Source organism: Magnolia sinica, chromosome 1, assembly GCF_029962835.1.
Source record: "Magnolia sinica isolate HGM2019 chromosome 1, MsV1, whole genome shotgun sequence".
NCBI lineage: Eukaryota > Viridiplantae > Streptophyta > Magnoliopsida > Magnoliales > Magnoliaceae > Magnolia > Magnolia sinica.
In genome coordinates, this window is record NC_080573.1 from 101,984,411 (window position 1) to 101,998,356 (window position 13,946).

General features: G+C 38.4%; 1 protein-coding gene across 1 annotated transcript; it reads left to right on the top strand.

Annotated features, from left to right (window-relative positions):
* Positions 1 to 250: 250 nt before the first annotated feature.
* LOC131248167 (glyoxylate/hydroxypyruvate reductase HPR3-like) lies at positions 251 to 12,906 on the top strand. The gene is made up of 2 exons (XM_058248265.1): positions 251 to 712; positions 12,385 to 12,906. Exons 1-2 carry the CDS (start codon positions 251 to 253, stop codon positions 12,904 to 12,906), a joined length of 984 nt encoding a protein of 327 aa, XP_058104248.1.
* Positions 12,907 to 13,946: the final 1,040 nt, after the last annotated feature.

Consider the following 13,946-nt stretch of genomic DNA (forward strand, 5'->3'; position numbering starts at 1 on the left):
CATGGGCGGGTGGCCGGCAGGAGGCGTACCCAATCCGTTTCCGTGAAAAGGAGGAGTATTTTCGTCCTGGAATTTGTCGTCCGTACGAAGAGGTCCAAGTGCGTATGTTAAGTTTGTATTGTTTCAAGAATATCCAATGGATAAAAGGTGAGGTCCACAGTTGTAAATTTCTCGTAAAGAAAAGGACGAAGGATATTCACTGTTTGGGTTGGTTGTGACGAGTACTTCCAAATTCCAATTATCAACAGAGATGGCTGGAGTAGCAGTAGTAGCAGAGGAAGAGCTGCCGTTAGTTCTGCTACTCCGCCCCATCAAACAGCCTTTCTACAATTCCCTTTCCACGAAATTCCGTTTCTTGAAGGCATGGGAGGAACCCTCCCTTCCAATCCACCTCTTCTTAGCCTCCTACGCCCAGTCAACGACGGCCCTCCTCTGCTCAGGCCATACCCCCGTCAACTCCACCATCCTCCAATGGCTCCCCAACCTTCAATGCATCGTCACCACGAGCGCTGGATTCAACCATATTGACATAGCTGAATGCAGGCGGAGGGGGATCGCTGTCGCCAATGCCGGGACTGCCTTCTCTGAGGACGTTGCTGATTACACAGTCGGAATCTTGCTTGACGTCTTACGACGCATCTCCGCTTCAGACCGTTATGTCAGCCACGGTCTCTGGTCTCTTCAGGGAGAATATCAGCCGCTTGGCTCCAAGGTCATCTATCTCTGTCTTGCTGTGACTGATTATTTTGCCACCTTCACAATTTTAGATGGTCTGATGATTTGAACGGTTTAAATTCTAGTTCATAATCTTCATCTAATCTATATTCTAGTTACTATCATTAGTTATTGTCCTGTAATGGGTCTTCTACTATGGTCCTAACTTTTGATTTTCATAGTTGGATGCAGGCCATTGGAAATCCTCTTTTCTTTTCTTTTTCTTTTTTTTTTTCTTTTTTTTTTTTTTCTAAATTCATTCCCAGATTGTGATGTGAGTTTCCTACTGTGGCCCACACAGCATAGATTCCACAACATGGATGGTTCCGATCATGGGAACCCACGGTATGTGGGATGGCAAAAGAAATGATATATGTTGCATTTCAATTGTTGGGAAAGCACACACATTTTCCTTCTATGTGCAATTCAATGGGATTAACAATATAAGAGATTTAATGGATGATAATCACTATCAAAAGCAAGAAAATGTCAAACATGTATAGAGCAAGAGACAGATTTTTTATGTGAAAAATCCTTTGATGTGAAGGGACCTCTTTTAGGATCTAGTTCAACATAAATTCACTATAATAAAAATAATGGAAGTACAATCATCAAGAGACCTCTCTTAGGTACCCAAACTACATCACCCAAAGGTGGATTATAAGCAACAATGAAAGAAGAATTTCTCATCAACTAGGGATTGTAGAAAATCCCCAACACAACCTTTGAAGAAGACAATTGAAGAAACCAGTGTTGTAGATGGAGCCTCACGAACTCCACGACGAAGATTTCAATGGTAGAAGGCTCTTGATTTCCTTCTTCTACAAAACCCCATTTTCTCTTCTCTTTCTCCTTTTTCTCTCCAAGAAAAGAAAGAATTAAATAATAATAATAATAATAATAATAAAAAAAAACCCAAATTGTTGCTAGAACTCTCTTTAAGGAAAAAAAAAAAAAAAGAAGCCCTTTTTCCCTTATTTTACTTTGCTTAGCTAAAAAACCAAAATAGCTCACGCACATGTGGCAATAAAAGACTATTTAAGGCCACACATGTGGTCTCACCTCCACATGAGAAGGAACCCCCAACACTAATGGAAGCAAAACAACCTCGTAGTTGAATTGGGATTGGTAACTTAAATCAGTCATTTGGTCCTTTTTAAATATTAGCCTTATCTAGTGATCAAGTAGCTTATGTGCTCAGCACTTTGAAGATGGACGCTCATAAAATTCCCTTTGTGATGGCATGGTGGTTGCATGGTGAAAAGTACAGCTGTACACAAACCGAGTTAGCTCGGTTAACTCGCTCGACTCGACTCGAAAAAAATCGATTCAACTCAATTCAAAACTGAGTTCAAGCCAAGTCGAGCTGATTTTTGGAGCTCGAAAAAATTTCGAGCCGAGTTTGAGCTTGTCCGAGCTCGAATCGAACCTCAACTTGAATCGAACTCGGATCGAATCAGTTCAATGACTCGGTTATTTTGATATTGACTTTGCTCACCAAGTGTTTGATGAAATGACTCAACGAAGTGTTGTTTCGGATGCATACATTCTCCACGGGATTGGCTGGTGGCAAGGAAGGTATGGATATGAAACAAATCACTACCAAAAAAAAATGTTTACATGATAAAACTACCCCTTAATTTTGATTTTGATGCTACGTATCGAGTGTTTGATGAAATACCTGTAAATTGTTGCTATTATTTTGCATATTGTGAGAAATTGAAGGTACACTCCATGTGTTTGAGAAAATGCCGCACAGGCTCGAACTCGGCTCGAACTAGCCCAAGCTACTAACCGAACCGAGTCGAGTTGGCTAGTCAGGCTCAAGGACCAAGCCGAGCCGAGTTCGAGCTGGGGTCAGCCACTAGCCGAGCTGGGGTCAGCTACTGGCCGAGCCGAGTCAAGCTGTGCCAAGCTCGACTCGGTTCGACTCGTGTACATCTCTAGTGAAAAGAGAAGAGATCACCCACTTCTACCCTTCTATAATCCTTAAATCCATAAGGAGAGAAATCTTTAAAACAAGAATTAAAAAATAATATTATAGAATGAAGTGCTGCTTACAATGTATTTGATGTGCTTAAATAAGTTAATATGTCCTAGGCTCCTAATCTCAAGAGCAGATTTGGTCAGGTCATGACCATGGGGCCATCTTGATGTATGTGTTGTATATCTATGCCTCCATCCATTTTTCCAGCTCATTTTTGGATGTGGGCCCAAAACTGAAGCAGATCCAAACCTCAGGTGGACCACACCATAGGAAATAGTGGTGATTGAATGCCTAGCATTAAAAACTTCTTAGGGCCCACCATAATGTTTATTTGCCATCCAACCTATTGATAAGGTCAAACATATCTGGATTAAGGGAAACATAAATATCAACTTGATCCAAAACTTTTGGGGCCCATAAGAAATTTTTAATTGTCAATCACCACTGTTTCCTATGGTGTGGTCCACCTAAGATTTGGATGTACTTGAGTTTTGGACCCACATCCTAAAATGAGTTGGAAAAATGGATGGACCATGTGTATATACAGCACATAATTCAGGGTGAGCCCGGTGGTCGTGAGATTGAATTTGCTCTCCCTAATCCCCCACTCAAACGAGACAACTTCTCGAAATAGTAAAGCTTCCCACAATAGTAAACTTACTAAAAAAAGTGAAATACATCTAATCTTACAAAAACTCATAGATGACCGAAACAAAGACTCTAGACCCAAGAACCTTAAAACCCTAAAAAATATTTAAAAGTTGAACTTTTTAAAAATAGCAAGTTTTGAACTAAAACGTAATTTTAACCAAGAAATTGGCCTTTTCAAGAAATCCCTTAGGATCAACTGACTCTATTAGATGCCACAAGAACTCGGTACTTGCTGATTGCTTTCTAACTAAATATTATACACATGAATCCAATATCCTACCTATAGTATGCTCTTGGGTCATTTCTGCATAATCAAGGTACTTGCAGCTAGTGTTCGTAATATTGATACTATCGGTCGATATATTAGCCGATGTTATCGTTATCGATGGTCAGCGATACGAAACTCCTAAGATTTTCCTCATAAATACAAAAAAATAAAAAAATAAAATATAGAATCTTGTGTATTGTGTGATATATCGCACAAATATCGTAAAATATCATGCGATATTACTGATATCGATAATATATCGGCATTTATCATGACTTTTCCCTTGATTGCATACACAATATCGTTGGAATATCTTCATAACCACCTACGATTCCAGAAATTCGAAAAATAAAAATAAATAATAAATAGGAAAAAATCTCTTACCTCAAATCTGCTTGAAGGGGTGGCCTTCGACTAGATTTGGTGGGCCGATCGTCGACAATGCCCGCCGGATAAGCTTAAAACCCTTTTTTTTTTTCTTCTCAATAGAATCGCTTTGAAAGAAATCAGATTTTCGTCGAGGTTTTTGGGATTTGGGTAGGGATTTTGAAAAAAGAAAGAAAGAATAGCTAATTTTTTGGGATTTTGAATGGATTTGAAATTGCAGGCGGGTTACGCCTTTAAAGGAGAAGAAGAGTCAGTTTCTTCTTAAAAGTAAATCAGATTGCGTACTGAGTTACGCAATACAGTCCTATGGTACTGAGTAAATTCTGCTGGGCCCACTGTGAATTCACGTGGTTTATCCACGCCGTCCATCCGTTTTTGCACATCATTTTAGGGGTTGAGCCCAAAATTTAATTATATCAAAAGCTCGAGTAGACCATACTAAAGGAAACGGTGGAGGTATTGATTTCCACCGTTGAAACCTTTCTAAGGACCTAGTGATGTTTATTTGTCATCCAAACTGTTCATAAGATCAAACAGACATGGATGAATGGAAAACAAAAATTTCATCTTGATCTAAAATTTATGTGGGCCCCCAAGAAATTTTCAATGGTAGAATTCAATTCACCTTGTTTCAGGTGGTGTGGTCCACTTGAGCTTTGGATATGATTAATTTTTGGTCTAAAGCCCTAAAATTACATGATAAAATCAATGGACGGAGTTAATAAAATGCATGAATGATGGTGGGCCCCACAGAGTTTACTCAGTAGGCAATACGCTTTCGATTCTGGAGCAAATTACCACTGTGAACCCACCTTTTATCCAGTGTCTTTTATGAAGGATCAAAAACTAACCTTCCCAACTTAGACCTTTAACGTACGGATAGAGCATTTGAGGATGAAAACACCCCTGCTTTTCAAAGTGATTTTTCGTTTCTATGGACAAATGGCTACGGATTATAACCATAGCCATATGGGTGACCTAACCATAGGGCCCACCTCTATAGTTGTATTATACATCCATGCCATCCATATGTTCTTCCATATTATTTTAGGATATGATCCAAATAATGAAAGTGATAAAAGTTTCAGGCAGACCACACCACTATAAAAAGTGATCATTGAACTTCCACTACTAAAAGCTTCCTAGTGTCCACAATAATGTTTATTGAACATCCAACCTATTGATAAGGTCATACAGATCTGGATGGAAAGAAAATGCAATATCAGCTTGATCTAAAACTTTTATGGTCCATAAAAGGTTTTAAATGGTTATTAAGAACTATTTCCTATGGTGTGGTCCTACCATTAAAAACTTCCTAACGCCCACTGTTTCTTGTGGTGTGGTCCACCTAAGAATTAGAACTACTTCATTTTTGGGCCCGTGTCCTAAAATGAATTGGCAAGAAGGATGGACAATGTGGATATATCACACACACATTGAGGTGTGGCCCACATAATAATAATTGTGTCTAATGGTTTTCTTTTAACAATTAAGTGTCCACTAATCAGATATTAGAAATTTTTTGCCCTAATAATAATTGTGTTTTTATACATCTCTTGATACATTTATAAATATTATGCATATTATTTTAATATAGTTGCCTTAGTTCAATCAGACAACACTTGGCTTAGGATCTTATACAAAAGAAACCTATTGTGTGCAATTATTATTTTTGCAATGTTATGATTTAAAACTATGTATTAAGATCTTTTTTGACAATCCCTGAAGTTTCATTGAAAAATTCAACCATTTTCCCAATGTTTCCCTATGTTTCCCAAAAAGTACGATAAATTATGCGATTCAAACAATATATCCCGTGTGATAACCGATACGTATCTGTATCCCAAGGGTGCGATACATAGCGCGATACTGATATTTCAAACACTGCTTGCAGCTTGAATTCATGCTATACCAGCACTGGATTGAGTCGCCCATGACCCATCCTACATCATATGAGTGGTCCCTAATAATTGTACTAGGGTGCAGCATGGGGTGCGGCCATACTTAGCAAAATGCAATATGGTAAAAAACAGTAGGGGAAATGTTCGTGTTTAATTTAGTTTTTGATCATTAACAAGATGATCAAGGAAATGGAAATGTCAAAAATTCAGAATGAAAAGTTTGGGTTTAATCTGGTTTATCATCTAAGCCTAATCCCAACTAATTGGGGTAGGCTACATGAATTATTTTCTCCCATTCCACTCTATCAAGGGCCTCTAATATGGTTTTGACAAAAAAAAAAAAAAAAAAAAAACAAAGAGTGAAAAATTGGTTATAAATTCATACATGTGTGTATATTATATTCTATCATTTATATGTAGAAAATTTTAATTAAAATTTTCATATGCATGTGGCAATAATGTGAAAAGGTAATCAATTCGTAAGTTAGCATCACTTCCTCTTTGCCCCTCTCAAATCCCCTGTTTTTCAAGTAATCCCTAATAAACTTATCCATCTCTTCAAAAATTGTCCACATTCTCAATTCTATCAATAGATAAGGACCAATCTTTGTTTTCTAAATCACCCTCAAAAGTTTTTTTTTTTTTTTATTTCAATCTTTTGAATAACATCATTTTTTTAACATGTTTAATTCGGTTTGCTTCAAAAATAGAGTTTGTTTCTCTCTTCTTCTTTTTTTTAATCTTCTAAAAAACACCACTTGTAACATTGAAGCAATTATACTCTCTCTCTCTCTCTCTCTCTCTCTCACACACACACACACACACACACACACACACACACAAACACAGGGAGTTTAAAACAGGGTTTTGCTAACTATGGGTGTGGTTGTGTTGGTCCTGGTGGCGTGTAAGCAGTGTTAGCAATCATATATTGATGGGTTCCTTAGCCAGCTAGGAGGCAGAGACAGATGAAGTTCAAAAATCTTGTTCCTGATCTTGGTCTCAGCAGAAACTGAATTTTAAATCCTTTTAACTCTACACATTTATGCACCTACAAAAGGTAAAAGTACAGTCCTTGAAAACTAACAATCTACTAACCTTTTACTGCTGGTAATGTCCATAACCACCCACCAGACTGGATAAAGGATATTGCATGAAAAATCATTTTTGTTTCTTTTAATGATCATAAAATTGTTGATACATATCAATTTTCAGTCCTCTAAAATGCTGCCATACGTACAATGCTTTGACGACCATCTATTGACACAATTAGAGGCAGGGCAAAAGTTTCTGATTCGGGCTAATAAACAAGAAGAACTCCTTGATTTCATCTCGTCTCAGATTCCTGTGAAAAACAGAGACCATCCCCATTACCCATTGCTCATCCTTAACATTGAGATACAATTGCCTGTTGATTAGAAGAAACACTTTAGAATCTTGGGAAATTTTCTCTTCTTTTAACTAAAGCTGAATGAATAGGAAGTATTATAGTAAATGAATGCTGGAAGTAAGGATGTGGAGGGGGAGTAAGGGAGAGAAAAAAGGAGAGAGAATGGAAGGAAAGTTGTGGCTACACACTTTGTTGTGTGTGAGAGAGAGAGAGAGACACGAGTATTTTCAACGGTGGCCTATCCCCATTTTTTGTGTTATTGATGTAGGATGTGCTACAGATGCATTCTTTGCACGGCTAGACCAAAAGAAGCCCAAACGAAAGTGGAAGTAGTCCATCAAATCTGGGCCTAGTTATATGCAGGGCATGGCATAATTCTGCCCCAGGCTTGTCCGGTTTGAAGAAATCCATTCTGAAAAGGGAGAAAATGCTGTTTGTAGTGTTGACCCTAAATCAGCCATAACTTTTGATCCAAGCATCATCATAAAATACATAACCTATTAATCTCTATGTAACAATGGTTCCAATGTCAACCGGCCTCATAGCAGGTCACGTACATCCGTTTCGCGAGAAAACACACCAATGTGGTTTAAAATTGTGATTTTAGTAAAAATTTATTATTTTTAGTAATTTCTATTTTTATCATATCTCCTTATTTTAGAGTTTTAGGATATCATTCTTTAAAAATTTTTAAAAAAAAAAAAAAATGCTCGTAATCATGCTAGGAACACTCCAATAAGGTTTATCTGGACTTTCTATTTTTTGTAAATTAAGCTTTAGAAGAGTTTTACTATTTCGAGTAACTAAGACTTTTGTTATTTTGAGCAATCTTGAATTAGGATTTGGGTTTTCTTTATTAGTGATATAATCGAGAAATCATAGACACATTATTCAATAAAATACCCGAATTTTCTCTCTTATTTTCTTGTGGACTCAAGAACGCTCCTTGTGGATTCAAGGTTTTAATCACTTGAGGGAGATTGATCTTTTTCTCATTATTTCACCCCCTTCCTCGCATCAATTGTGACCCACTCAAGTTTTAAATCTGCCTCATTTTCGGGTTGACAACCTAGCATGTGGCATTGCAATAGATGTACTGAGTAAATTTCATACAACTAGTGAGCCCCCCAAAGCTATTGTTTAATGGCTTTCTGGTAATACTATCAAGTCGGGCTACACACAAAGAAGAGGAGAGGAGACAACTCACATGAAAGGTTTTGTTGTAGAAAAAGTCTAAGCTGTTTAAAGGCTTTTTGAAGCTAAATAGTGCTTCGGTTCCCAAAATACCCTTTATTTAAGATGTCTTCCCATGGCCTTTGAATATCGAAGTTCTTCACCTTAAGAAAACTTTTTGCAAGGACAAAAAATTTCCAACAGCTAATCACATAATAGATAATGTAGGTAATACACACAGAAGAGGAGAGCAGGCAACTCACACAAAGAATAGGTTGTGGATAAAATCTAAGCCATTTAAAGGCTTTTTGGAGTTGAATAGTACTTTGGTTCCGAATATACCCCCAAGTTTATTTAAGATTTCTTCCCATGCCCTTCGAATATCAAAGTTCTCCACCTTAGGAAAACTATTTGGAATGGTAAAAACGTCCAACAGCTAGTCAAATTATATATAGTGTAGATGATACTTAGATAATCACCTTGACAGTTATCTCATATAACATTGTCAACCTTTCTGATAACCATTGTAGAATCAAACGCCACAATTGACTTTCTTCCGCTAGATCATCTTGCTACAATCATCTTCCCTTAAAGAACCTGTTCATGTTTTTAAATGGAGGCAGTCTGGATATGAATTTTATGCACTTCCCCTTTTGTTTAACCCGATGTTTTTAAAACTCAGACCAGACCTCGAACTGTTTCTGTGGCAGTCCAGTCAGTCCGATTAACACCTACCTGTTTCAGCCTGGAAATCTACTTTTAAAAAAAAAGAAAAAAAAGAAAAAAAAAAATAGAAAGATTGAATTAATAAGTAATATTCTATTAGTAAGAACATTTCATTTTTCAAGTAGGGTTCAAGCTTTTACTGGAGCAGTTTCATATTTTTAACAAAACAGGAATCCACTTGATTTACCTTGGTTTGTAGTGACCCGACCTGTTTTGGTCTTGACCCGGGGATGAACATGATGAGGTCGATCACCGTCTTTCTCAAGGATAACTGCTCCGAATCCACAGAGCTTCTCTGGACTCCTCAAAGACTTCTCGAATCCACGAGGAAAAAAGCAAGAAAAATAGAAATAAATTTATAAAATTCGTTATTTGATTGATGAATCAAATAAACAAGTTCACAACCCTTTAAATAGGGATACTAAGCCATGGGAGAAGTTTCAGAATCAAACTACAACTAAAACTCCTAGAAATCGCAACTTTCTATAAATAGTAAACTTACAATTTATAGACGGTCGTGATGTCTACTAGTATGCAAGGTTTTCGGCCAAAAATAGTAAGTGTTCTGGCTTCACCACACTGTTCTCCTAATTATTCTAAGAACTTTTCATGTTGAGCGCAACTCTTAAAGCCAAACGGATGAAGAGTTATACTCAAACTGAAACTTACAATAAATAGTAAAAACAAAAATAAAACGGGATTTCGACTGTTGATCTGATGGTATTTCGCAAATTCGGCATAGGCAACCCAGCATAACGGGTTGGGTGGCTAAAGTAGCTCGTCCTGCCCCAAAATCATATATGGTATGTCGAATAACTCATTCCGGATTGCGAGATACACCCGATTTAAGGTCTGATGGTCCAGATCACTTTTGTCGTTGATCGGGCCTTTTTTGATCCATCTTGGCCATGAAACTGTCCACGACCCGCTCTACATCAGGTCTGTTCCCTGTGCTCTGTTCCACCAGAGTTTTGGATAAGCTTACCTGTGCTCTGGCCGGCCAGAGTTCTGGATCAAGCTGATTTTTGGGCCCAGGTGGTAACATAAGGCAGCACATCTGATGGACGTGTTGAATGTCATGAATACATCATGTGGGTCTCACTTCTTCTCGGTAACACTGGCGTGCACCCCAGATATTAAATAGAGAATCCATTTATGCCAGGGTAAGCTCGCTGATCGGATAAGATTTAGATAAGGATAGGCTGTCCATTTATTTATGCAGGAGAGGATAAAAAATGTTGTTGGACAAGGTGGCTTTTTGCGTTTCCATTTCAGACATTTTGGAAAAGCCAAAGATCAATCCGACCTTTTCGGATTCAAATCCTCTCAGATGAAAATTGTGAAAATTTCAGTATTCCCCAACTTTCTTTTTAGTGTTTTGTTTATAAGGATATGTAGCGAATTGAAGCTCACTTTCAGTCCCAATTTTGATTTTTTGTTCATCTCTTAATCTTCTTTACAGCTGCCATGACTTAGATTGTCTTAGAATGTGATGATAGAGGAAGTGATTTCTAACTTTCCGTGATTAAGCATACAGTTTAGACTGCATTTTTACATGTATAAGCAGTCGAGCACGTGAAATCTTATGATTGTAAATGGGTCAAAACCAGCGCCCGACCAAGTGGATGGTAGATGATCAGGGCATTGATGAAATCTACACTTGAATCTTCATCCCATCTGTCCTGTTATTCTAGTTGCACTTTGATATGTAACCTTTATTTTTATACAATTGATCCACGATTGATGTGCCGAACATCATCAGAAATCTTCTGATTTATGCACCATTTAATAGTGTACATAAAGCTGTAATTGCTTCTTTCACTCACGAACCATGCTATGAACTTGCATGTTTCTCAATTTCCTACTGAAATCATGTGTTTCTGTGGTACTAGACGCTTTCTCCCTGTTATGATGTCACTTGGAGGCATGGTTTACTTGATTTGGAGACTCAGACCTTCCATCCTGAGCTGAGTCATGACTCACCGTAGTCAGGCATATTTTGTGAGGGTGACTCATGGTACTGAACCATATTGGACTCGATAGAGGCTGAGTCAACTCAGACAAGTTGGTAATCCATACTTGGAGCACTCACCTCTTTTTACTAGTTTCGGTTCAATACGTTGCGGATGTCTTAGTGCACACTTCTGAGCCACCTCATCTAATTTCTCAAATCAGCTAAGGGTCTGTTTGGATGCTCAATTGATATGAACTGTGACTCATATGCTCGATCGATATGAACTGTGATTCATTCTTTCCATAATAGAGGGATTGGCCAAAATGGTATTGGCACCTTTCTAACTCATCGTGACAACCAATCCCCCAACTGTGAAGGATGGTAGGTAGATTTGGGGTGAGTCCCACATTATAAATGGAGTTGGGCTAGCTCAATTTTGATCATTTACACTTTATGGAATTAGATAATTACGGATTGTTCATTGGGAATCCAAACATGGCCTAATAGTTGTGAATTTTCTGTCCAGCTCAACCTGAAAGGATTCTCCTGGCCATGGGCATAGAAACTGTCATGTATAGTCTGTCTACTTGCACAGAGAATGAATAAAATTCTGTAGCTGTTCTTAGACTGGGTGGAGGTCACACTCAGAGCATCCTATCACACATTTAAGAATTTCATTTATGTGGCAGTAGTTATGCTCATTGTTCTTAAACTCTGACTTCACTCAAAACTGGGCTGAGTCAACTTCACTCAGCAAGATTTCGAGCCAAGTACTGCGAAACTTGCTCTTAACAGCGACTCAGTCCCCACCAGGCAAGACTCATTGAGTTGGATGAATGATTTGGGTGGTCGAATCAACATGACTCATAGGAACTCCGGCCGAGTCACTCACCTACTCAAAGTCAAACTGGTAAGTGAGAAAGAAGCTCTACCAGCACACTATCCACTCAGTTGTGTATGTTTTTGGCTGTTCTATTTCATTTTTCTAATAATATCTAATTATGAATACCTGTACTTTCTTGTATTACATATTGAGCCGAGTAAAGACTCGCCTAAGTCTTCAAGTTCACCCAACCCAGCTAAACATCATGTTGGGTCAAGGTTTCGGTTTTTTAAACTATAGTCATGCTTGATGACTTAAGCTTAGTCTGCGGGCAGAATCTCGTTAATTTGATAGTCGTACATCATCAGCAGCTAAGTTCTTGATTTTCTAACATGTGATAATGATTGCAGATCAGAGGCAAGAAAGTGGGGATTGTTGGACTCGGTAGCATTGGCTCGGAGATTGCGAAGAGGCTGGAGGCATTTGGCTGCAGCATCGCATATAATTCAAGAGAAAGGAAACCATCTGTGCCATTTCCTTATTTTTCAAGCATTCGTGATCTCGCAGCCAGAAGTGATGTTATCATAGTAGCATGTTCCTTGACTGATGAAACATACCACATCATTAACAAGGACGTCTTGTTGGCATTAGGAAAAGATGGTATCGTCATTAATATCGGGCGTGGGGCACTGATCGATGAGAAGGAATTGGTTAGGTGCTTGGTGCAAGGAGAGATCGGCGGTGCTGGACTTGATGTGTTCGAGAACGAGCCTCATGTGCCACAGGAACTCTTTGCCATGGATAATGTGGTGTTATCTCCGCATCAAGCAGCCTTTACACCAGAATCCTTCTTATCAGTGCTTGAAGTGATCACAGGCAACCTCAACGCATTCTTCTTAAATAAACCATTGTTGACTCTTGTGAAGGAATGATTATGACCTATCTTTGCTGTTGGTCTATAAACTTTTTTGGTTTTTTAAGATTTTGGGGAACTCTAGAATTCCATAAAAGGGACCTCCAGCTTAATGGAGCATTCTTATCATAGATATGCACAGCTAAATATGGATTATGAAATGAAAATTTTCAATTCCTGGTATTTGAGCTGAAAAACAGTGGTTAGGATTATCTTGTTCACATGATTGTTGGAACAACCATCTATACATGTGGTTGCAATTGCGAGATAAGTGTAGGGCTTCCTCCTGAGGAGAAGTCCTAGTGGAGTTCCTGTTCCATGCATTTGGGCAGCAAGCTTGGAAAAGGAAGTGGGACACCCACTGGTAGGGCTGTAACTTGGGTTTGGTCTAACCTGAATTTGGACTGACCCAACCCGAATGCAGGTTGGATTGGGTTCAGGTTAGAAGTCTACAGAATGCAAGTGGTCATGTATTTATAGCGTGATGCCTGACGCAACATGGTGAGGCCCTTATCGTCGAGCCCACCTTGATGTATATATGATCTATATCCATTCCGTCCATCTTGCGAGATCATTTTAGGGCATGAATTCAAAAATAAAGCACATGTAAATCTCAGGTGGACTATACCATAGGAAACAGTGGTGATTGAACGCCCCATCGTTAAAAACTTCCAAGGGACTACTGTAATATTTATTTGCCATCCAACCTGTTTATAAGGTCACATGGACCTGGATGAAGGGGAAAAAACAAAAATTAGCTTGATCCAAAACTTTTGTGGCCCACAAGAAGTTTTTTTAATAGTGAAAAACAATGGTTTCCTATGGTATGGTCCACCTAAGATTTGGATATGCTTCATTTTCGGGTTCATACGGTAAAATGATCTGGAAAATTAGATGGATGGCATGGATGTAGAATATATACATCAAGGTGGGCCCTGCAGTAAGGGTTGCATTGTCTTAGGTGAGGATAGGGCTTCATGTATAATCCGTCCCATTTATAGTAGTGTGTATTTATCTTTTTTTTGTTCATGTACATAGGAGTATGTATGTGTTTCTACC